The 22,750-nt window shown below is 32.0% G+C and overlaps 4 protein-coding genes across 4 annotated transcripts; 2 read left to right on the plus strand and 2 right to left on the minus strand.

Moving 5' to 3' along the window:
- The first annotated feature begins 1,411 nt into the window (after window positions 1–1,411).
- Window positions 1,412–3,304, plus strand: LOC139844825 (uncharacterized). The gene is made up of 3 exons (XM_071835057.1): window positions 1,412–1,854; window positions 2,255–2,600; window positions 3,080–3,304. The coding sequence occupies exons 1-3, from the start codon at window positions 1,412–1,414 to the stop codon at window positions 3,302–3,304; spliced, it is 1,014 nt and encodes a 337-aa protein (XP_071691158.1).
- Window positions 3,305–3,594: 290 nt separating this feature from the next.
- Window positions 3,595–8,138, minus strand: LOC139881642 (biotin--protein ligase 2-like). Its single transcript, XM_071866091.1, has 11 exons — window positions 7,865–8,138; window positions 7,228–7,492; window positions 7,090–7,151; window positions 6,805–6,953; window positions 5,767–5,887; window positions 5,419–5,571; window positions 5,251–5,296; window positions 5,047–5,119; window positions 4,233–4,309; window positions 3,966–4,034; window positions 3,595–3,870 (listed from the first exon to the last, which is right to left on the minus strand). The coding sequence occupies exons 1-10, from the start codon at window positions 7,962–7,964 to the stop codon at window positions 3,992–3,994; spliced, it is 1,089 nt and encodes a 362-aa protein (XP_071722192.1). The 5' UTR covers window positions 7,965–8,138; the 3' UTR covers window positions 3,595–3,870; window positions 3,966–3,991.
- Window positions 8,139–15,772: 7,634 nt separating this feature from the next.
- Window positions 15,773–17,184, plus strand: LOC139881651 (CBL-interacting serine/threonine-protein kinase 14-like). Its single transcript, XM_071866100.1, has one exon. It carries the CDS (start codon window positions 15,848–15,850, stop codon window positions 17,144–17,146), a length of 1,299 nt encoding a protein of 432 aa, XP_071722201.1. The 5' UTR covers window positions 15,773–15,847; the 3' UTR covers window positions 17,147–17,184.
- A 3,573-nt stretch (window positions 17,185–20,757) lies between these two features.
- LOC139844837 (uncharacterized mitochondrial protein AtMg00810-like) lies at window positions 20,758–22,181 on the minus strand. Its single transcript, XM_071835063.1, has 2 exons — window positions 21,712–22,181; window positions 20,758–21,601 (listed from the first exon to the last, which is right to left on the minus strand). The coding sequence occupies exons 1-2, from the start codon at window positions 22,179–22,181 to the stop codon at window positions 20,758–20,760; spliced, it is 1,314 nt and encodes a 437-aa protein (XP_071691164.1).
- Between the last annotated feature and the right edge of the window lie 569 nt (window positions 22,182–22,750).

The raw sequence follows: 22,750 nt of genomic DNA on the forward strand, positions 1-22,750 counted from the left end.
AGTTCCAAAACTTTCGTGACTCAACATTACAGACTTTGCTTATCGTGTCGGAAACATTTAATCATACAAAGATTAAGTTTAAATTTGGTCAGAAATTTCCGGGTCATCACAGTGGGGTATGGGGGAGGTTAATCGTAGACAATCCTTCCTCTATCCTAGAATAAAGAGAAATCATTTCTCCACCCCGAGTGAAACACTCCAAAGAGTAGAGAAAGTCCTTTCCCTCTCTATTCGACGGATAAAGAGATTGCTTCCAGGGACCTCCGGCCGAAAAAAAAATTTAAATTAATAGAAAGTATACAAAATAAACGATACAAACTAGACGCCATGAAAATGGTGAGATCAGATTTTCATGGGTTTTAAATCATGCCTGGAGTTTAATTTAGGCTCTAAGTGGCGGTAAAGTCGCCAATAAATCGACGTTTGCCGTTGACTCACTTAGTAGAGCCATAATATATATATATATATATATATATATATATATATATATATATATATATATATATATATATATATATATATAGGGGCACGATCCATGGATAAGCTTAAAAGGAGTACAAACGGGATAAGCAAAATAATTTTTTTTTTTTAATTTTTTTACATTCATAAATCTGCATTAAAATGCACCTCTAAACAATTTTTTTCATAAAAAAAAGTTCAAAATCTTTCAAAAATCGATGATGAATGGTAAAATTAACCATTCATCGGGTTAATTTATCATTCATCTTGTTTACGATGAATGATAAAATTAATCAATGCTAAAAAAAACCAGATGAATGGTTAAATTAACTCTTCATCTGTTTTTTTTATCATTCATCATAAACAGATGAATGGTTAAATTAACCATTCATCTGCTTTTTTTTAGCATTGATTAATTTTATCATTCATCGCTAACAAAAAGAATGATAAATTAACCAGATGAATGGTTAATTTTTACCATTCATCATCAATTTTTACCATTCATCATCGATGTTTACCATTCATCATCGATTTTCGAACGATTTTGTTAAAAAACTTTTTAAAATTTTTTCGTTTTCTTCTATTTGCATATTAAAGGATCGTTTTTTTTTTTTAAATTTTTTTGAATTTTTACTTATCCAGTTTGTACCCCATTTAGTGCTTATCCATGGATTGGTCCAATATATATATATATATATATATATATATATATATATATATATATATATATATATATATAGACCAAACATGCGCACCTAATGTACAATGATTCAAAGCATTCATACGTACAAGTTACCAATGCATGCAAATCAACGTGCCAGCCACCCCAAAAAAAAAATACCACAAAATACGCCATGCAATAATAACTACAAAACTCCCATTTTCTTATCTTAACTTCTCTCCAATTTAATCTCACATTTCACCCTTAATTAACAAACACAACCAATCAAACATGGCCATTGCCCGAATTCGGAGTCGTTTGTCGTCATCACCGGCCCAACCACCATCTCCCATGCCCAATTCTCGAGCCAACCCTCAATTCAACAATTACGTCGATAAATTGAAAAACATTCCTGAATTTGATCAGCTAGAGGATATGAATCGAATACCAATTGCTGAAGTGGAATATCGGTTGATTAAATCGAAAGATAAGAATTCAATTCAACGAATGTTGGATTGTGCGATTAAGCACGGTATATTTAAGGTTAGTGGACATGGGATCGCACCTGAAGAGCTGCAAATGGCGTTTAATGAAGCAGAGTTTTGTTTTGGATTGTTGGCCGAACGATGGAGTCGTGATGGTGATCGTGAGGAGTTTTCGTGGTCCAGATCTGCTATGGTTGCAGCCGAAAGACGGCGAGATGTTAAGAGTTCCGAGGAATTTCAGATGTTTAGGTTCCGAAACTTTTTTTTGTTCCTTTTTGATTCTCTTTTGTTAAATACAGATTTACTCCATCCATCCCAAAATAATTGTCTCGTTTGACTTTTCAATGTCTTTCTTTAAAATTGACTTTAAATATCTTTATTTGTGCTATATTAAATTTGATGAAAATGAAAATTATATGAATATTTATTTTCAAAATGTGTTTTCATTGGTTTAACTTTCATCAAATATTATATAACATAAAAGATATTTAAAATCAAATTTGTACAAAAAGTTAAAAAAAGTTTAAACGAGACAGTAATTCTGAGAGGGGTAGAGTATTTGTTTATTGAAGAAACTAGCGAGGTGATGGAACATATTTATTAAATCATAAATAAATCGAATCTGACAAAAAATGTCATATACTTTCAGACAAAAAATGGATAGTATTGCTACAAAGCTTGAAGGAATTGCAAAAGATGTTGCTCAGATAATGGGAAGCAATGGAGGCAAGCAACCTCGAAAGAAAATAAAGGAAAACGAAACGCGAATGGTATTGTTCAAGCATAGTAACTCGTCTCTTCAACCTCACACGCCACGTTCATCTCACACTCCACGTTCATTGGATGGGTCTAGTAGACGGGACTCAGCCGCATTTGCTCTCAGCCTTCATATCCCTACAGAGTTCGGAGAATTTCGTCTTTTGTCTGAGGAAGGACCATTTTCATTCCGCACCAGCCCAAACACTATTGTCTTTACCCTTGGTGAACAAGTCGAGGTAATTATTTGTTTATCGAACGTTTTCATTTTGACATACATTGATTTGTATTATAGTAATACATATATCACGAATTGCAAAACGGTCAGTTTAAGAATGTTAAGTAATGGGTCAAAATAGGCGCATGTTAAGTAACGGGTCCGTTTGTGTATTTTTTCTACTAAAAATTATAAGCTGCTTAATGGGTCTAAATGGGTCATTCATATAAAATTTCATTAATAGTTAAAGCTTCAGGGCGAAAAAACGGGATTTCTTTGCAATAAGATCAAAATCCTTGAATAAAACAATTTGAAGGTGGTATGCATTTCCAACTTATTTGACCTGTTCTTTAAAATGAATTATCAACAATTTGACCCATTTGGAATAAATCAAAATCAGAATTGTATACGAAAATGGGCTGAAATCACCACCTTATACTTGTACTTGCTGTTGATAACCTTATAAGAACTAACAACAAGTTTGATGATGAATGAGTAAAGGAATGGAGCTATGGAGAGTACAACTCTGCAATGGGGGAGATAAACATAGAACCAGATGTGCAAGAAGATAAAGGGGCATACTCCATTGAACTCAAATGCTCACCTTCAATTCTGAATGAAGTTGTTGACAAAAATGAAAGTATCTCCATAACTGATCAGATCATCTTTGTAGTCATAGTTGCCATAGTTTACAAATTGTTTTCCTATTTGCTTTCTCAAAGTTAAATAGTTTATTACTTGTTACACACTTTTTGAACCCTCAAGGTGCTTTCTTTCTTTTGGTCCAAACCAAACAAATTAGAAGACTTCCATGGATATTATTGTAAGATTATTTTTCAAGATGGTCTTTATGAAGTTTTTAAATATATGCTACTCTGTTTTTTGTTAGTAGTTAGTTGATTATGCAATAACACATTCATTGAGGAAAACATATTCTTTTAATGTACTCATTCAATTTGACACAACTTGATTTCATGCTAGGTTCATTCCCTAAATTTGACTTTCTTCATGTCACCACCTAATTACATGTATTTCTTGGTAATGTTTCTATATTGATCAGAACTAAAAAAAAAAAAAAAATACATTTAAAAAATCCAAAAATGAAAACAGAAATGCCAGCATCTTAGCAAAAAACATAATTGCTACATTGTTTATCGTATAGACTCTATAGTACGATGATTTATAAGCGAGAACCCTTTAGAATACTAATCATGAATACTTCAAACTTTCGTAACAGAATACTTATCTCTGCAACTCACACAGGGGCTGCTCTTTAGTTTCCTAAGTGTGAACTGTTCGAAAATATACACAGTTAGTCTTAAAATGACATAATCATTTACACCATGTATCGGGATTAATTAGAGGTGATGTATACATAATTAAATACCTCCTAAAAGATATCAACCAAGTCTTTCAGGTAAGTTTCCTTCTCACCAGTCCTTTGAAAAAGTCAAAACTGTACAAAATCCATATTAACATATTTAGTACTTGATGATGACATGAAATACTAGTAAATGTGTATGATATTAACCCAGTCGACCCATCAGAAAAATAACACAACCCGAATTGACGGATTCATATATTTGGGTCCAGATTGTTACATTAATGTACTAGCATTTAGCAAAACTACTAGCATGTGTAGATTATATAGTACCTATTTCCATCTGGATGAAGCTCGAACATCTCACCATTATCTGCAATGGCCAGTAAATATCCAGATGATGTTAACCCCTGCAATAAACAAGTGATATTGTTACGAATGAAGAGTAAAAGATTTATTAAACACAAAAGGGCCTTTGGCCTAGCGCTATCGGGAGCCCCTATGACCTTGAGGTCATGGGTTCGAGTCCTACTTAGGACATTATTCGTTTGAAATTATATAGGGTGCATGAGTTTGACGTTCTAAAAAAAGATTTATTAAACAATGAGTCAATGAGCACACTTTATTAACTTATGTATACATGTACCAATTTTTGGGTTGACTTGGGTTATGTTCCATCTTAAACCGGTAAAAAAAAGTAGCTTAAAGGGGAGTGACTCAAACAGGTTGAACCCCACAAGTTTCAATGAATACAACCTCCTATATCATTTATTCACATATTTGAATTAACTCATGTAGTCATAAATATCTCATGAACTATTCTTAAAAAGATTGTAACTTCTAAAGGTAAATATTTAATTTTACATTTAGACCCCTGCCAAAAGGGACCAATTTGACCCAATTCAAGGATCATTTTATAACTTAACCCGTCCATATTCTCACCTATAGTAACAGCCTGTGACCACATTTTACCCAGCGATCTCCCTTTTGTAATGTCGGTCACGTTCATATGAACGTTATATGATATAATAAGTATACACTTTGACTACAATATTCACGTCATCACATAATACAAAACTGAAAGCAACTTAGCAAGCCACTATGTTTTCTTGTTCATTTAATAGCAAGAAAAAGAAAATTGCCGCACCTGAACAGTAACTACATTTTCTATCAGCAGATCTTGATCCTCATTTTTCTCTTGGACAACAACCCTCTGCCCACTGCACAGATTAGGACCATTAACGAAAATAAATCCAGGTCAGATGTATGTACTTCCTAATGTAATGAACTGCTTAAAATATCAATACCAAATGAATTATTAAAAACAATTGCACTTATGTCGCCATAGTACCTATGGAGCCAGGTCTTGTAATATAGCTCCTCAAGAGCTTGGAAGCCTTCATAGTAAGTATCAGAAACCATTAGTTTCACTATTTAATAAAAACGGAAGTTGAATGTTCCCAATATTAAAAAGATGTAAATTAACTCCCAGTTACAACTAACAAAGATTAATACTAACCTTTGTTTTCAAAAATATTAAAAAGATGCTCAAACTTATTAAAGAAAGCTGATGTTATGTCTTCTCTACGTAATTGGTAGCCAAAAGTCAACTTCCGCAACGCAGCATTCAAAGACGTCGCTGGCTTATCATTGTCAACATTCAAGCCTACTCCTGAAATTGCAAAAAGGATGTAGATCACAATAATGCAACCACAAGTGATCCACCTAAGCAGGATAATTATCGAGAATAATATGCAACTTCAAAATTAAAATAGCTGCAGCTCCTAATGAAGGTTAAATAAAGAAGTCTAATGAAAGCTCTAGTCAAGCCATTAGTACACAATATCAGGTAAAATGAGAAACTTACCAACACTAACATTAAACTTCTTAGAACTGTATGTTGATGTACACAAAATTCCCCCCACTTTAAGGCCATCTAAATAAAGATCATTGGGCCACTTTATTCTAACATCCAGAAACGGGAAGCCCTAAAATTGATATAACAAAACAAACGTCAACATTAAATTCAGAAGCAAGCATAAAAGATGAAATATCAAGGAATAATTGACGACAGTAACAAAATCACGGCTTTTATTTAAATATGACATCTAGAAGATAGAAACATAGACGTTTTTTCTTGACATATGCTTCCATGTTGTTAAAATCTTTTTAAGGAAGATTTTATATACTGATAAGAGCTAAAACATCATACCTAACCTCATTTTCAGTAATATTTTCATGAAAGCCCCGATTTTTATTCACCCTAGATGTCTTATTTTATTCCTATATCTGTTCTGGAGGAGAGCAGGCAGGTCACAGGCCCCCCTAATGGGATACTGCTGTTTAAAACGTGCGCCCCAATACACTCGTAATATCAAAGGTTATTCTTACTTAATCCGACTAGTATCTTCGAATCCTTTTGATATAAAGATTCACTGTTACTGTTATTAGCACGTCTCTTTAAATAATACTAACCATGCAAATACTAAACCTTCGTCGCCTCTCTTTATTTCATCAATAATTTGTTATCAACATCCTTAGTTGAACAATAACTATAACCTTCCTATCTTTGCATGTAATTTTTTTAAGGCAAACTCACACACCTCACTACACGATTTAAACACGAAATATATATACAAGTTGTCTAAAGCAGGACTCGAACCCTCAACCTCTTGGTTAGAAGGGTCACCTCGATACCGTTGTGCCAATGACCCTTTGCATGTCTGCAATTCAAGACATGGTCATAAACACATTTACAACCCTAATTTAACATAGCTAAGGTTATTCTATATTTACACTACTTCTTTTTCCATCCTTCAATTCTATATCTAGTAATATATGTCACTTGGACACTTAAAAGTATCAATATTAGAAAATGAAACAGAAAAACAACAATAAAGCTTACATTCTTTAGAGCTAAATCCTTAAGTGCTTCGGTTACGGCGAGACACACAACATATTGTACAAGAGGCACCACTCGACCGTCTTCCATTTGTATCGTAAATGAAAAAAGAAGACCGCCCTTGGGAGATTCCCATACATTTTGTGATCTTCCTATAACATTTTACTCATTCTATAAATCAATAGCCGTCATAGTAATTAATATATGACTGCATACAATTATAATCTAAAACTAAAATAATGGCATATATAAGTCAGCATAGAACAAGATGGTTAAAAGTTCACATACCTCGTCCTTTAAACTGGATATCCGCAATGCACACTGAACCTACCGGAATCTCACAAAAGTTGCTGTATTAACCCTAAAATTTTCAATGACTGAAACCACAATACAAAAAACATGAATCTCAAAAACTCGTCTACTTACAGAGAGACTACGTCCTGGGTCGAAGGCAATCTAGGAGACCAAAGAAGAACTCTTCCAAAACATGTAGTCGAAAGTGAATCCATGTATGCATCGATATCGAACTCATCTTTCGCCGATCGCCTTTCGGATTGCAATAATGTCAACAGTTTTATATTGTCTGCAAGCTTAAGCGATGCATTTTCCTTCAACGACTTGACTGTTTCTTTCTCACTTGCTGATTTTCCACTTAGTACTAATACACATGGTGATTGGGATTCCATTTTTACTAGAAAAATAACTTCATAATTAGCACATAGTACCACATACATAAACATAAAAATCTACATCTAAATAACATCATATAATCAACTTACTGAAAACAATTTATTGCAGCCGGTAAACATTAGATTTTGTATCCAACACGTTTAATTAGTATAAAAATACATACAATGAATCTCAAACTCGTCACTAAAACCACTAATTTCACCCTAATTAAAATAAACACATATCTGAGGTACCAAAACAGTCACACGAATTGCCAATTCTACTCAAAATTGGCTATCTATCTGTTTTTTAAAAACGCAATTAACAGGTAATCATGTATAAATTTACGATCAATTTGTTCACGCCATTAAAAAATAAAAAGAACAGCTCGTACCTGAAGCGGTAACCGTAGTTGCAGAAGTTGGAATGAAGGAGGAAGTAGGTTGTAGAGATAGAAAACGGTGAAAGGATGTTCGTATATAATTAAACAACATTGATTAACAACGCAATTAAATTAAGAATGAGGGAGACGAAAAAGAAATTTGCTGTTATTTTTCTTTGGGTTTAAACAGAGTTCGATACAACCAATATTTGAATGGTAGGGGGCCATGCCCCCAGACAACAATAATGATTGACGCGTGGTTATAAATTTAGGTGTTATACATTCGGGCTAACTTTTAAGTGTGAGTTATATAGTTGTTATTATAGTTATATAGGTTTGCTATCCCCACACATAAAGTTTACACAATTTTAGCCACACAATGAGTTGGCATTTGACATGTCAATCACGTCATACATAACTGTCATAGTGTGGAGGCAGTTAGTTTCACGCGGATGTCTATGTAGACATGCCAAATCATAGTGTGAATCAAATTGTGTAAAGTTTTTGTGTGGGAATATCATTTTTCTTATAGTTAACTATGGCTTATAACTACATTGGTACAAAAATTTTTGAAGAAAAATGTAAAACATCACGGGGTTGGTCCGTTGGTACAGTGGTGCCGTGGTGGTAAGTAGTTTGTCTGTTGTTCAGTGGTGGTCAGTTGATCCAGGGGTGGTCGGGTGGTGATCCGATTGGTACGATGGTGGTCTGTGGTGGTGGGTGTTGAAGGGTGGTAGTGATGGTGGAAAGTGGTGATGGACTAATGTGTGGTGGTGGGTGGTGGTTGAGAAATGAGAAGTAATTGAGTTTATTCAAAATCGATTAGTGGTTGAGTTCAAATAAACAAATCAAAGAGTGATATGAGGAGATAGACAATTATGACATCATCATTAAATCAGTGGTTGACAATTGTAGTTGAGACTTATTTAAATAGTCAAAATTCAATCTTTCTTTTGTCGAGCCTTTACGAGCTTCGGTGTTTTTGTATCGCTTATTTGGATATTTCATTATTCGATGAAGGTTTTCCATTTTTATAGTAGTCTTATTTTTGCCAAAAAAAAAAAAGTCATGAAAAATTACTACTTTCTTATTATATATAGAGAGAAGAGAAGAGACAAGAAGAGATATTATAGTGATCCTGACTTTCTCAACGAACAAGTTCAAGCTTTGTTACTAGTTGTGTTAGACATAACACACATTGGTTGGATTCTTTATAAATTCCCAACAAATATTAACCAATAAACCAACATAATCACAAGTAATTTATGTAACTAGTCTAAGTAACTGATTAATCAATTGATGTTAGAAGACGTAATTACGCTATTCGTCCTCAATGTTTACTACGAATTTCACTTTAGACCTTAAAGTTATTTTTTGCATCGGAACCCCCAATGTATGCATTTGGTTTCATATTGATCCCCAAACCCAATTGACGTTAATTTATCTCTATTAGTTAGTATCACGTGCGTTACAGACGAGCGTAGACTAGTCATTGTGCGTTTATGTCTATTATAACATATATACCCATCCGTTTCCAGCATTGTAAAATGGTTCACATTTATCTTTTCATTCACAGAACCCTGATCCTCAAATTCCAATTCACCTCAATTATTCAAAATTACGAAATGGTTAACTGTAGTTGTGGTGGACGATCTATACTTCGCACTTCAAGGACTTCGAAAAATGCAGGACATAGATTCTATAGTTGCCTAATTTCGGTATGTAGTGTGTTCTGATTTTATATATGGTTTTTGATTTTGATGTAAATGTGAATTATGCTTGACTTAATGTTAGTATTTTTGTATAGTGGTTCAATTACAGGTTTGTACAATGGTATGAACCACATGTGAAACGACCCGTCCATATTACTATAAACGCAATACGTTCTCATTGGTCCCATAGTGAGGTATTTGACCTCTATATGATACGTTTTATAAAATATTGCATTCGTTTCATAAAAAGCACATCATTATTATACATAATGCATGTTTTAAACAAGTGGGCAATTATTTATGAAATAATCTCCAAAATACATCGGTTTCCAAATACTACACACGTGACGTAACAGTCGAATATAATACATGACAAAGGTTTTATTGAATGCAACACTTTATTTAAATAAAATTATGAGACTCCATGCACATCTTGCTCAGATAATGCAACAGCGGAAGACTTTCTTAAGGACCTGAGAATAAACATGCGTAAACAGTCAACACAAAGGTTGGTGAGATATATAGGCTTATCATCGATATAAATATAGACCACAAGATTTCATAGTTATAAATATATGTACACTCGCAAGTGTATAAAAGTATTCTATAAGTTGTTGAGCGCTTCGGTAACCATACTTAATCATTAATGTGGCATATTCCCTTTATTATGAAATCACCCTACACTGTACCAAGTGTAGTAAAAACGAAGTACTATGAAACCGTTTACGATACTAGAGCGACTAGCCCGGTTGGGGTTGTCAAACCCGATAGATCTATCAATAGTATTCGCGCTTACATGTTCTTACAACATGTAAATATTAGTTACCAAGCTATTAGGGAAGATATGCAATGTGGTACAACTCAACGTAGAATATATTTTAAGTACTTGTGTCCATGGCGTAAAACATAAAATGCATGTATTCTCATCCCAAAATATTTTTAGAGTTTAAAAATTGGACTATATACTCACGGTAGTAAAAGTATATTAATAATAAGTTTTCAACTTATTAAAAATATGGCCGTCGTCCTTGGATTCACGAACCTATAACAATAATAATGATTCAGATAATAATACGACATATGAAAAAAAAAATAAGTTCATATAATACTTATATAATAATTTTTAACATTTTATGTTAGTAGTCCAAAATAGTTCTAAAAGTCCAACAGTTCATTAATCGGTATATATATATATATATATATATATATATATATATATATATATATATATATATAATCTTAGAATTACCCCACGGCGTATTGTGTACGTATTGTCTTGCATCAATCCAGAGACGTATTGTATACTTATTGTCTTAGAATTAACTAAGACGTATTGTGTACGTATTGTATTAGGATTTATCAAAACGTATTGTGCACGTATTGTCATGGAACGTACCAAGATTATTATATATATACAATCTCGAAATTAACCAAGATTATAATATTTTGTTATACTAATGATAACATGTCCAAATATATATAGGATATAGGAAAAGTTAGCAAGGATATGGTTAATATAGTTTTTATAATATAAATTTCGTCCATACAACGTTAATTTTAGTAGATTTTATTTTGTTCGCCAGTTATTCATTACAACTCCGTTTAAAGTGAATCAAATTGCTATGGATTCCTTAAGAAGTAAATTTTACAAAGCCAATTCGAAAAGTTCATCCCAAGTAGTAATTTTTAGAGCTTTACCCTCTTTTTGTGTCCGTGGACAGATTTGGAAAATCCCGGCATCCACCCAATATATGATTTTTGATAAAATACTTCCACTTTGTCTAAAATCATGAAAAAAATACTGAAAGTCTTATTTACATATATTAACATATTTCCAAAGTCTTAGCCTCGAACTCAAAGTCTAAGATATGTTTTTAATTCCCAGCTCAAAACAGCCCGCTTTTTACCGAATGGAGATTAAAGGATATATGTTAAGTTTCAAGGTGTTCTTCATATGTACAAGTTATAAGTTCTTATATTAACTTTATATAACATTATAATACATATAAATAAGTGTTATTAGAGTTAAGTTAGAAAGATTAGATTAGTTTTTCAAACAAGTTTAGAATCAACTAAACTATGTTCTAGTTTATAAACTCTTATATAGATAGCTATAAACATATGAATTGAACAAAAGTTTAGGCAATGTTAATACCTTGATTTTGAAGCTTGAACTTGCTAGAAATAGATGAAGAACAAAGAAAGGGATACTAGAACTAGGGAGAGTATGTGTGTGTAAATAAACTTGAAGTAAAAATTAGAAAATGGAATGGTAAATATTTGATCACATATGGTGTCTTTATATACTAGTTGTAATTTGTCATTTTGTGAAAAATATCTAGTATAAGTTAAAAACCATTAGGTCATGCATGACATAATAAGATTGATGATGTCATGCATGACATAATACATCAATCATACAAATTACTATTGGTATATAAGAATAGTAAATACTTTATGTTGCTTTTTTTGACTAATATCTAGTATAAGTTAAATTGATGATGTCATGCATGACATAATACTCCACTAATACATTATAAAGTGTATTCCATACTTTTAAGGATGTATTTATACTCATAATACATTGTATGTAAATACACTTTAACATAAGTTAATTACGTCATTTAAATAGTAACATATATATTGTTTGAAAATTATTTAAATTAGTAGTATGAAAATATATATATATATATATATATATATATATATATATATATATATATATATATATATATATATATATATATATATATATATATATATATATATATATATAATACTTTGTTAGTATACTTAATGAGATATTTAATTATCATATTTTCAAGTTATATATAATATATATATATATATATATATATATATATATATATATATACACACACACACACACACAATAATTAAACAATTAAATAATTAAATCAAGTTATGAGTTTCTTGAATCGTCAGAATAAAAGGGTGACCAAAAGCTTGTGTAAAAATCTTTCCGGAGGTTCAAGATTTATTAAAATTCATTGCTTATCAAGTCGGAATTATATAAAGATTAAGTTTAAATTTGGTCGAAAATTTCCGGGTCGTCACAACATGTGTATGATTGAACGTCAAGAATTACACCAGGAGTGACACATCCATGTGTCATGGATCGAGAAGCATTATTGAAGTCGAAGAACATGCTTGAATTGAAACTCAAGATTGTTGAATGTAAAACAAGACATCCGCAATTTATTTTAATAGTTGTACATTTAGGTTTTGGTAAATAATGGGTAAATGGATCAAAACTCGAATAATAACATAAAAAATCATGAACATATTTAATGAAACGTTACAGTATAGTTGATTCATTATAGGGTATCCAAGCTTGCATACTAAGTTCCTATAATGTGTGTCTTTTCATCCATCGATTGATCCATATTGCATACTAAGACCTTATGAACGCGGCCCTTAAACAATTCGAAATTCAAACCAAGGGCCGACAATTTAATTTTGGATGTGTGACGAGTTTTAAGGGATTGCCCGAAGTTTTTAGAAGGTGAAGGTATAGCGGTTACCAACAAACGAAAACAAGCTGATAATATATCAATAAATGTTCCAACCGAGGGAAGTTCTAACCCGAACACAAGCACAAACCCCGACCCAACCCAATTTGAAAATTTACTTTAGGATCACGACCTAATCCGACGTCCTCCAAGTCGAGCTAAAAGTTAAAGGGATTCGTACTCATCCAATGCCACGAGCGTATGTCATTCGATGAAGTACGATTAAAGATAGCTCAATTGACCGAAGCTTCACAACTAGCGGCGAATCGAACCATGGAAAAGCTATGTGAAGACAGCGACATGCGGACAGTGTTTGAAGGTTTGAAGCTTTTTTCCAAACCAATTTTCAAAGACTTGCGTCCCGACGAATACGCGATGCTAATGAGGGCTCGGGAGAAAATTAGAAGAAAATATGTGAGGCAATTTAAAGACTCGGACGAAGACGCCTAGTTTAATTTTTTAGTTTCTAGTATTTTATTTTAATTTATATTGCATTTTAATTATCGTCGTAATGTAATAAATTTTAATTATTGTAATGTTTTTAATTTTCAATGAAAATTTAGGTTTATTTTAATAAGTATTTATTATTTATTATAATTATAATATAAATAAATATTATAATTAATTATTTGATTTTATAAAAAATTAAAAATAGTGAAGAAAAATGTCACTATTCAGAGTATTTATTCCTGAATTTTATCTTTAAAAAAAATGTTAATGTGACATTAATATGACAGCTAGTCCTGAATAAGAATTTTCTCACCATGAAAGCACTCTATGCTTCTATATGTGGTTGTGATGTTTAAGACACCTTCCTCGAAGATTCCGTACTCATAAAAACCTCAAGTTAAATTTCAAGACACTTTCCTTAAAAGAATCAACTCATTATCTCAAAATTTTGATTTTACAATTGCATAAATAACAACTTGCACCTCAAAGATTCAACAACGACTACCGTAGATTGAATGATAACCAGTTTATTCCGAAAAAAGTACCCAATATTATACTCATGAATCTCTCCAAAACATTATTTTTTAGTTATTTTTATAATTAAATTATTAATTATTAATTAATAATAAATGTTGGAGAAACTGAAATATATTTACAATTATGACTTTCTAAATAAGTGGTTATTAAGTATAAATAAAAGTATTCATAGCAAAAAAACAATAAACATTCTGACTGCCGAAGAAGACTTTTCAATGGATCGTTTCTTTCGAAATATTTGCACGACTATAACATTCTTCAAATGAAGTGTACGTCTTAAAAAGAAGGCGGGGAATGACTAAGCATACGATTTTGTACGAACAATTGGAATGAATCTAGTTATAAGTTTAATTGATCTGTCACTATTATAGACGTTCATGGTGATTGTCTCTCTCCTTACTCCATTTTATTTAACGATAATATTGTGTTACAATAATTCATATTAGCATGAGAAGAGAATCAGAGATTCAACTTAAAAATCTGCAATACAACTTTAAATAAATAGATTTACGTATTAAATTGGATATGTTTGTCAAAACTAGCTGATAGCTTAGCTTTTAGCTTTTAGTTAGTATCTGATAGTTTTAGCTGTTAGCTGATAGCTTTTAGCTGATAACTGGTAGCTTTTAATTTTTTAAACATATTTTATTGTTTGTCATAGTAGCTAAGCTGAATCTGTTAAATAAAGAGTAAAATAACAAAAACTAGAAGCTAAAAGCTAAACGCTACTTCAAGTAGTTTTTAACTTTTAACTTTTAACTTTTCCACATGTCTAAAAGCTTTAAGTTCCTCTAACCAAACGGGTTTTTTTTTTATTTTTTATTATTGAATATGAGTTTTTTCATAAAAGCTAAAAGCTCCAATAAGTTCGTCGTCAAACATAGCCTTATACTATACAGTATTATTTTCCGCTACAAGATTTTTTTTTCAGCCAAAATAACGATTACTATTATAAAAACGAAAAATGTTTTCCAAAAGAAAACGAATTCAACAAGAGAAACAACAGATTAAACACCAATGAAGCTCGTACTTAGAAAGCGGCTAACAAATATTTTTTAGTTTTCTTTTAGTTTCGTAGTGCCTTACTTTTGTTTGTAATTGGGTATGGTTGTTTTATTTAAGTTACTAGGGAAAATTTGCTAGATTTTCCGCTACAAGATAGTTTGTAGTATACTACTAGTATTAATGTACTTTGATTATTACAATAAATACCAACTTTCGTCGAATACGTCACAGACGACAAAATCGATCAATAATAAATTCAAATTTATTTGAATATCAGTTTTGTTCAAATATGATGCCAAAGTTTATATCCTTGTAAAAAACACGTTCATATAGCCTGTATAAATAATAAATTATTTGTGCTATCATAATAAAATAAAATAAAAAAATGATTATAATTTAAAGTATATAAATAGGGAGCTGATACGTACACCACTTACTTTTTGCTATACACCACCAAAATTTAATTTTGGACCATTTTACCCTTGAACATAATTAATTTAGGGAAAAGTGCCTTGAGTTAGAAAGGGTAAAATAGTCAAAGATTGTAGTTTGGTGGTGTATGGCAAAAAAACAAGTGGTGTACGGATCAACTCTCATATAAATAACAAAATATAAAATAATCTTTTTGAAAAAGAAACCCCAATAAATACCCCCCTTAAATTCAACAACCATCTATACTTCAAACCCAAACTCCCACCACTTTATCTATCTCCAAGAAACACATTCATCAACTTCCCCTTTTACGATCCATTGATCACATGTCGCCGGCTTTAGGTGAATATACCGGCGAGGATATACAACAATCACCGGAGAAAAACCTTTTCGGTAAGTACGAATTGGGCAAACTTCTCGGCTACGGCGCTTTCGCTAAAGTCTACCACGGTTGGGACATCGAGTCCGAACAAAATGTAGCGATTAAAGCAATTAATAAACAAAAGATCATTAAAGGCGGTTTAACCGGTCATGTTAAACGTGAAATATCCGCCATGCGACGTCTTCATCATCCGAATATTGTTCGGTTACATGAAGTGTTAGCAAACCAAAAAAAGATTTATTTCGTGTTAGAGTTCGCAAAAGGCGGGGAGCTATTTTCAAAAGTAGCTAAATCGAGGTTTAGTGAACATCTAAGCCGTAGATATTTTCAACAGTTGATCTCAGCCATTGGATATTGTCACTCACGTGGCGTATATCATCGTGATTTGAAGCCAGAGAATCTGTTATTAGACGAGAATTGGAATTTAAAAGTAACGGATTTTGGGTTGTCAGCTGTAACGGATCAAAATCAGGTAGACGGGCTTTTACATACTATGTGTGGGACCCCTGCTTACGTGGCACCCGAGATTTTAGCTAAAAACGGTTACGATGGTGCGAAAGTTGATATATGGTCATGTGGGATTATTTTGTATGTTTTGAATGCAGGTTATTTGCCTTTTAATGACCCGAATTTAATGGTGATGTATAGAAAAATATATAAAGGGGAGTTTCGTGTCCCAAAATGGACGTCGCCAGAACTGAAAAGGTTTCTTGCGCGTCTGCTGGACACGAACCCTACTACTAGGATCACCGTTGATGAAATTATTGAAGATCCATGGTTTAAAGTCGGATATAAGGATGTGGAATGTTATTCGGATTATTTCGAGATGAAAGATGAAGGGGAGGAAGAAATGAGTCGGGTCGGGAACTTGAATGCGTTTGATATAATATCTTTTTCGTCGGGTTATAACTTGTCGGGTTTGTTTGATGAACAAGATGCGGGTGAGATGTTTCTGTCCAAGGTGGCACCTGAGGAGATTATTGAAAGGGTAGTGGATGCGGTGGAGGAAGAACGGTTAACGGTGGCGATGAGGAAAAAGTGGTGTGTGCAGGTTGATGGAGGACAATATCGTAATTTTAGTTTATTGGTTGAGGTTAAAAGGTTGACGGAAGATATAGTTGTGGTGGAAGTTAAGTGGAGAGATTGTGAAAGTGAACCGGGTTTAGAAATGTGGAAGGATAGACTTAGACCGGTATTAAGTAATTTGATTTATCAATCGAATAGTTCAGTTACAAGCAATTGAAAAAACCAAAATGACAAGTGAACAGTACAATTTTTTAATGGTGTTACTTTTTTTTCTATATTGTATCGCTATATAAAATTACATATTTTAAATTTAAAAAATATTATTTTTAGAGAAATTTTACAATCACTTAAATTCAACACAATAATGTCTAATTAAATGAGAGAGATATAGATTAGAGAGAAAAGATAAATTAATATAATTGATCAATTGCACTTGTTAATTTGTCATGTTATGATATATATATATATATATATATATATATATATATATATATATATATATATATATATATATATATATATATATATATATATATATATATATATATATATATATTTTAAATTTAAGTTCATCCTTAAGCAGATATTAATTTAATTAATAAAGATATTAACTATAAATAGAGATTTATACTCAATAATGATAATATATATATATATATATATATATATATATATATATATATATATATATATATATATATATATATATATATATATATATATATATATATATATATATTAAATTTAAGTTCATCCTTAAGCAGATATTAATTTAATTAATAAAGATATTAACTATAAATAGAGATTTATACTCAATAATGATAATGATAATGATAATGATAATGAAGTGGTTCATGTTTTTAATATAATAGTTATTTTTATGATTATTTTTTATCTTATGTCATTATCTGAATAATTAAGTGGTCGAGAAATGACGCAAAATTTAAATACAAATTTAAATATTCTCTTAAATTATACGTATAGTACATGAAGTTGATAGGTTCAATAATTAGCTATTTAAAAGACTTTTGTCGGCTGAAAATTTACTTTTTAAAAATATAATCTAAATCTTTTCTATGCCTAAAAGTAAAATATAAGTGTTTGATAAATATATATATTCCGGATATAATTTAAAAAGAATATTGAAAAAAAAATTGAGGTGTTCAATAGATCATTCAAAATTATCTATCATTTTATTAGGATTGATATTTCTAACATCTCAGCTATTTGTTCCACCTAAATTGTCTTAAATACCTTTAATGATAGGCTTACACAAACTTTTTATTAATTAGTATAATTTATCAAGGGAGTGATTTTTTTGAAAGAAAAAAAAAAGTCATGAACTGATGTTAAAACAAATAGATATGATAGTGAAAATATCACCTCCCATCATTTATTTATAGGTTACAAACGAAATTACGAAAATGCTACTATAAATACTAGTAGTAAATAATTCAATATTGAGAATTATGGTGATGCTGATATTAGTGTTAAAATAGATAAATAAATAAATAAATAATAATCAAAGACAACCGCTAATTCTTAAGTGTAGACATCTGTAATATGTAGGAGGGCGATAGGACATATACCAAATCACACCTAGCTAATAAGACGTTTTATCAACTCACCTTTTTTTTTTATCTACATCATTTTTCATTTTTCAACCATAAACGAAGTATTATCCAAATACATCTATTTAACGTTTTATCAACAACTCACCCTTTTCCATCCACATCAGTTTTTTTAAGTTTAATCTTATCTTAAACTTAATTCCAGTTATGCTAAAATTATTAATGAAGTCACTCTATTTGAATAAAACCCGGTCTGGTGCATAAACTCACGACTTGTTTATTTACTTTTTTAAATTCCATAATAATTGGGCGTTAGTTTCCAATAGGGATGTTAAAAAACCGCCAAACCGCGAAAACCGGCCGGACCGTATCGATTTAGTTGGTTCGGTCCGGTTTTAAATACTGGCGGCCGGTCGCCGGTTTGAAAATCTCCAAACCGTGAAACTCGGTTCGGTTTACGGTTTCGCTAGACTACCGGCCGGTTAAACCGGACCGGACCGGACTAACCAACTCATAAAATGCAAACCTTCAGCCGGTTGGACACAACAAACTTACACACACATTTTGCAAGATTGAAGGACATAATTAACTTTATCCTATAACAACTGCACTATGCAATAATTGTACCATCATCAAACTAATTAAACAACGGCTATGTAAACTCATAAAATGCAAACCTTCAAGTTTCTGAGATGATTATGAGATGGTGGATGTAAATACATCCTATGATTAATCATTATGAGAATGTGGATTCATGTAATGACTAAAGATACACGGTTGAACTAAAATAAAAACTTTGCATTTAACAAATCTCGTGTAACCCACATAACCCTACATCTCCATATAGGCATTCAAGTCTGTTTATCTCTACAACCATGAAATGCAATTTTTGTAGCACCATCCCTACTATCTCTACAACCATGTTATGCTACTGTAATATGGATAACAAAGAGAGAAAAATAGAACTTAAAACCGTCAAACGGGTCAAACTGGACCGGGCGAAACTGGACCAAACCGGGCAATAAGTCAACTTTCTCGGTTTGGTCTGGTTTCATATATGTTGAAACCGTGGATGCCGGTTTGGTTTGAGATTTAGTCAAAACCGGACTAAACCGGACCGTGAACACCCCTAGTTTCCAAGACAATGACCTATAAACATTTCTATTTTTAATAAAACTTCAATATAACTTTTTCACAATTCACAAATAATCTCTGTAGTCATATAAATCTCTAAAATGATGTTGTCATCATTAAGTTAATTACCCTTTAATTTTTATAGTGATGATGTCATAATTTTATATTAATTTAATTAAAAAATAATACGAAATCTTTTATAAAATGAAATACTAACCTCTCCTAAATTGTAAAATCTTCTACATAACACCTAAATTTTAAAGCATATTGTACAACTTTTATATAATAATTGTATTTTAATTTTATAATAAAATTTAAAAGGCATTTATTATTACAAATAATAATTATTATTATTAGAATATAAATACTCAACTTTGAGCAAACTTTATTATTATTATTTACTTTTAATATAATAATTATAATTATAATTATTATATTATTAATATTTAAATATGAATTCTTTTTACGAAATTAATTACGTTACATATGTATGCGAAAATACATATTTATGTATATTTGTAAAAACAACGACAAGTTTCTTAGTCAAACGGCCGGTCATTAAAATAAATGACTTTAGCATTTACATTCACTTAATACCTAAAACATGTTATTAAATTGTTTCGTTTAAACAAACCCGTGATTTCACGGGTCATTTCACTAGTCATGTAATATTCTACAATATTCTACCTGAGTGCAAGTTCCGGAAAGATGAAGGTGGATAAGTGGCTTAAAACTCCGAGTACAGTGGCAACCCTAATTAATAAAGAAACCGGTCTATTAGGGTTAAAATCTCACATCCTTTTTGGTTTTGTATTCCACTATTTATAATAATTACAAGGAATGAAATATGGATACAAATAAATACATAAGAAAATAAATTTAATACACAAATACAAATTCTTGTTCCCTAAGTCTCGGTGGTGACTTGGTGATCAAGATCACCGTTAATACCCCCTCAAGCGAATAGGTGGCGGGCCAACTTGAAACTTGGAACGAAAAGACTTAAACAAAGGTCTCGGCAAACTCTTTGTGAAGATATCGGCGAGCTGGAAATGTGTAGGCACAAATTTCGTGTACAACTTCCCAGAAGAGACCAACTCACGAACAAAATGATAGTCGATGTCTATGTGCTTAGATCGTTTGTGAGAAATAGGATTCTGACTGAGAAAGGGGGCACTTTTTTATCACATAAAATAGTCGGACGATCAGGAGGCAATATATAAAGCTCACGCAAAAGATGCGTAATCCACACAATCTCAGCAGCAGTCTTTGCCAATACCCGATACTCAGATTCACAGCTCGAACGAGCAACAGTTGGTTTCTTTTTAGCACTCCAACTAACTAAATTACAACCAAGAAAGATAGAATACCCATAAGTGGACCTTCGTGTTTCAATATAGCGAGCCCAATCGGCATCAGAATAACCAAGATTGGAAGTGTTTGGAGAACGATGAAAAATCAACCCATAATGTAGCGTGCCCTTAATATAATGAATAATGTGTTTTACAGCCTGAAAATGATCAAGAGTCGGAGCATGAAGAAATTGACTAACTTGATTAACCGCATAAGAGATGTCCGGACGAGTAATAGTGAGATACTGCAAAGCACCAACAAGCGAGCTATAATAAGTGGGATCATCAAATGGAATCCCACCAGTGGTAAATGAAGCGACAGTTGGTAGAAGTGTGGAAATAGGTTTACTATCCAACAACTGAGCACGAACTAAAATATCATATGCATATTTAGATTGACTAAGAAACAATCTCGAGTCTGTATACGTAACTTCGAGGCCTAGAAAATAGCTTAGTTTTCCAAGATCTTTGATAGCAAATTCCTGATGAAGACGTGTAATGAAGCCATCAATGATGGAAGAATTATTTCCGGTAAGAATAATATCATCAACATAAACGAGTAGATAAAGAACACACGTACCCTTTTTATAAACAAACAAAGAAGGGTCCGCACGACTACAAGTAAAACCAAGGAAAACAAGAAAAACAAGAAAAACACTCAACCGCTGGAACCACGCACGAGGAGCTTGCTTAAGTCCATATAAGGCTTTCTTTAGTTTACAAACATGTCTCGAAAATCTAGGATCAATAAAACCAGGAGGTTGCTCCATAAGAAAATTTCAGTAAGATGACCATTCAAGAACGCATTTTTAGCATCTAGTTGATGTAAATGCCATTTATGAAGCATAGCTAAAGAAAGAATAATACCCACAGTTGAAGCTTTCATAACTGGACTGAAAGTCACAGAATAATCAAGACTAGGAACTTGAGTTAATCCTTGAGCAACAAGACGAGCTTTAAGTCGATCAACAGTACCATCGGCATTGAATTTTGTACGAAACACGCACTTTGAACCAACTATATTACCTTGTGGTGGTCGAGGAACGAGATCCCAAGTACGATTCACATGTAAGGCATCAATCTCCTCTTCCATAGCTTGGAACCAAACAGGATGTTTAGATGCCGACTTAAACCCCTTTGGTTCACGAGTAGTAAGCAAAGCATGATGAAGTGGAGAGCAAGAGAGTTGTGCCATGTCAACAATATATTTAGGCTTAAAAATACCAACTGTGGATCGTGTAGTCATGGGATGAGTTGCAACAGGTGCAGTTGTTGGAACCACCGAAGGTTGAGTATCAGAACCTTTATTGTCATAAGCAGGCTCAGTAGAAGGTTAAGAAGCCTCGATAGCTACTGAAGGTGAAGAGGCATCAAAATCTGTGACAACCGGAGTAGAATCCGAGAGTGTAGCCGAAACAGATGACTCGGGACATAATGAACATGATGACAACTTGTTCATACTAGGAACCGTAGTGGTTGAAGATGTGATGACCCGGAAATTTCCGACCAAATTTAAACTTAATCTTTATATGTTTCCGATACGATAAGCGAAGTATGTAATGTTGAGTCTAGAAAATTTTGAAACGATGTTCATATTAAATTGACCCTCGACCATTCCCGACGATTCACGAACAACTATTTGTAAATAAATATATATATAATTAAATGTATATAAATAATAATTGGGAATATTATTTGAAATATTATAGGATTTAATGGTAGGAATTAAATATGTAAAATAATATGCGATGTAATAAAAATTAT

This window comes from Rutidosis leptorrhynchoides, chromosome 1, assembly GCF_046630445.1.
Source record: "Rutidosis leptorrhynchoides isolate AG116_Rl617_1_P2 chromosome 1, CSIRO_AGI_Rlap_v1, whole genome shotgun sequence".
Lineage (NCBI taxonomy): Eukaryota > Viridiplantae > Streptophyta > Magnoliopsida > Asterales > Asteraceae > Rutidosis > Rutidosis leptorrhynchoides.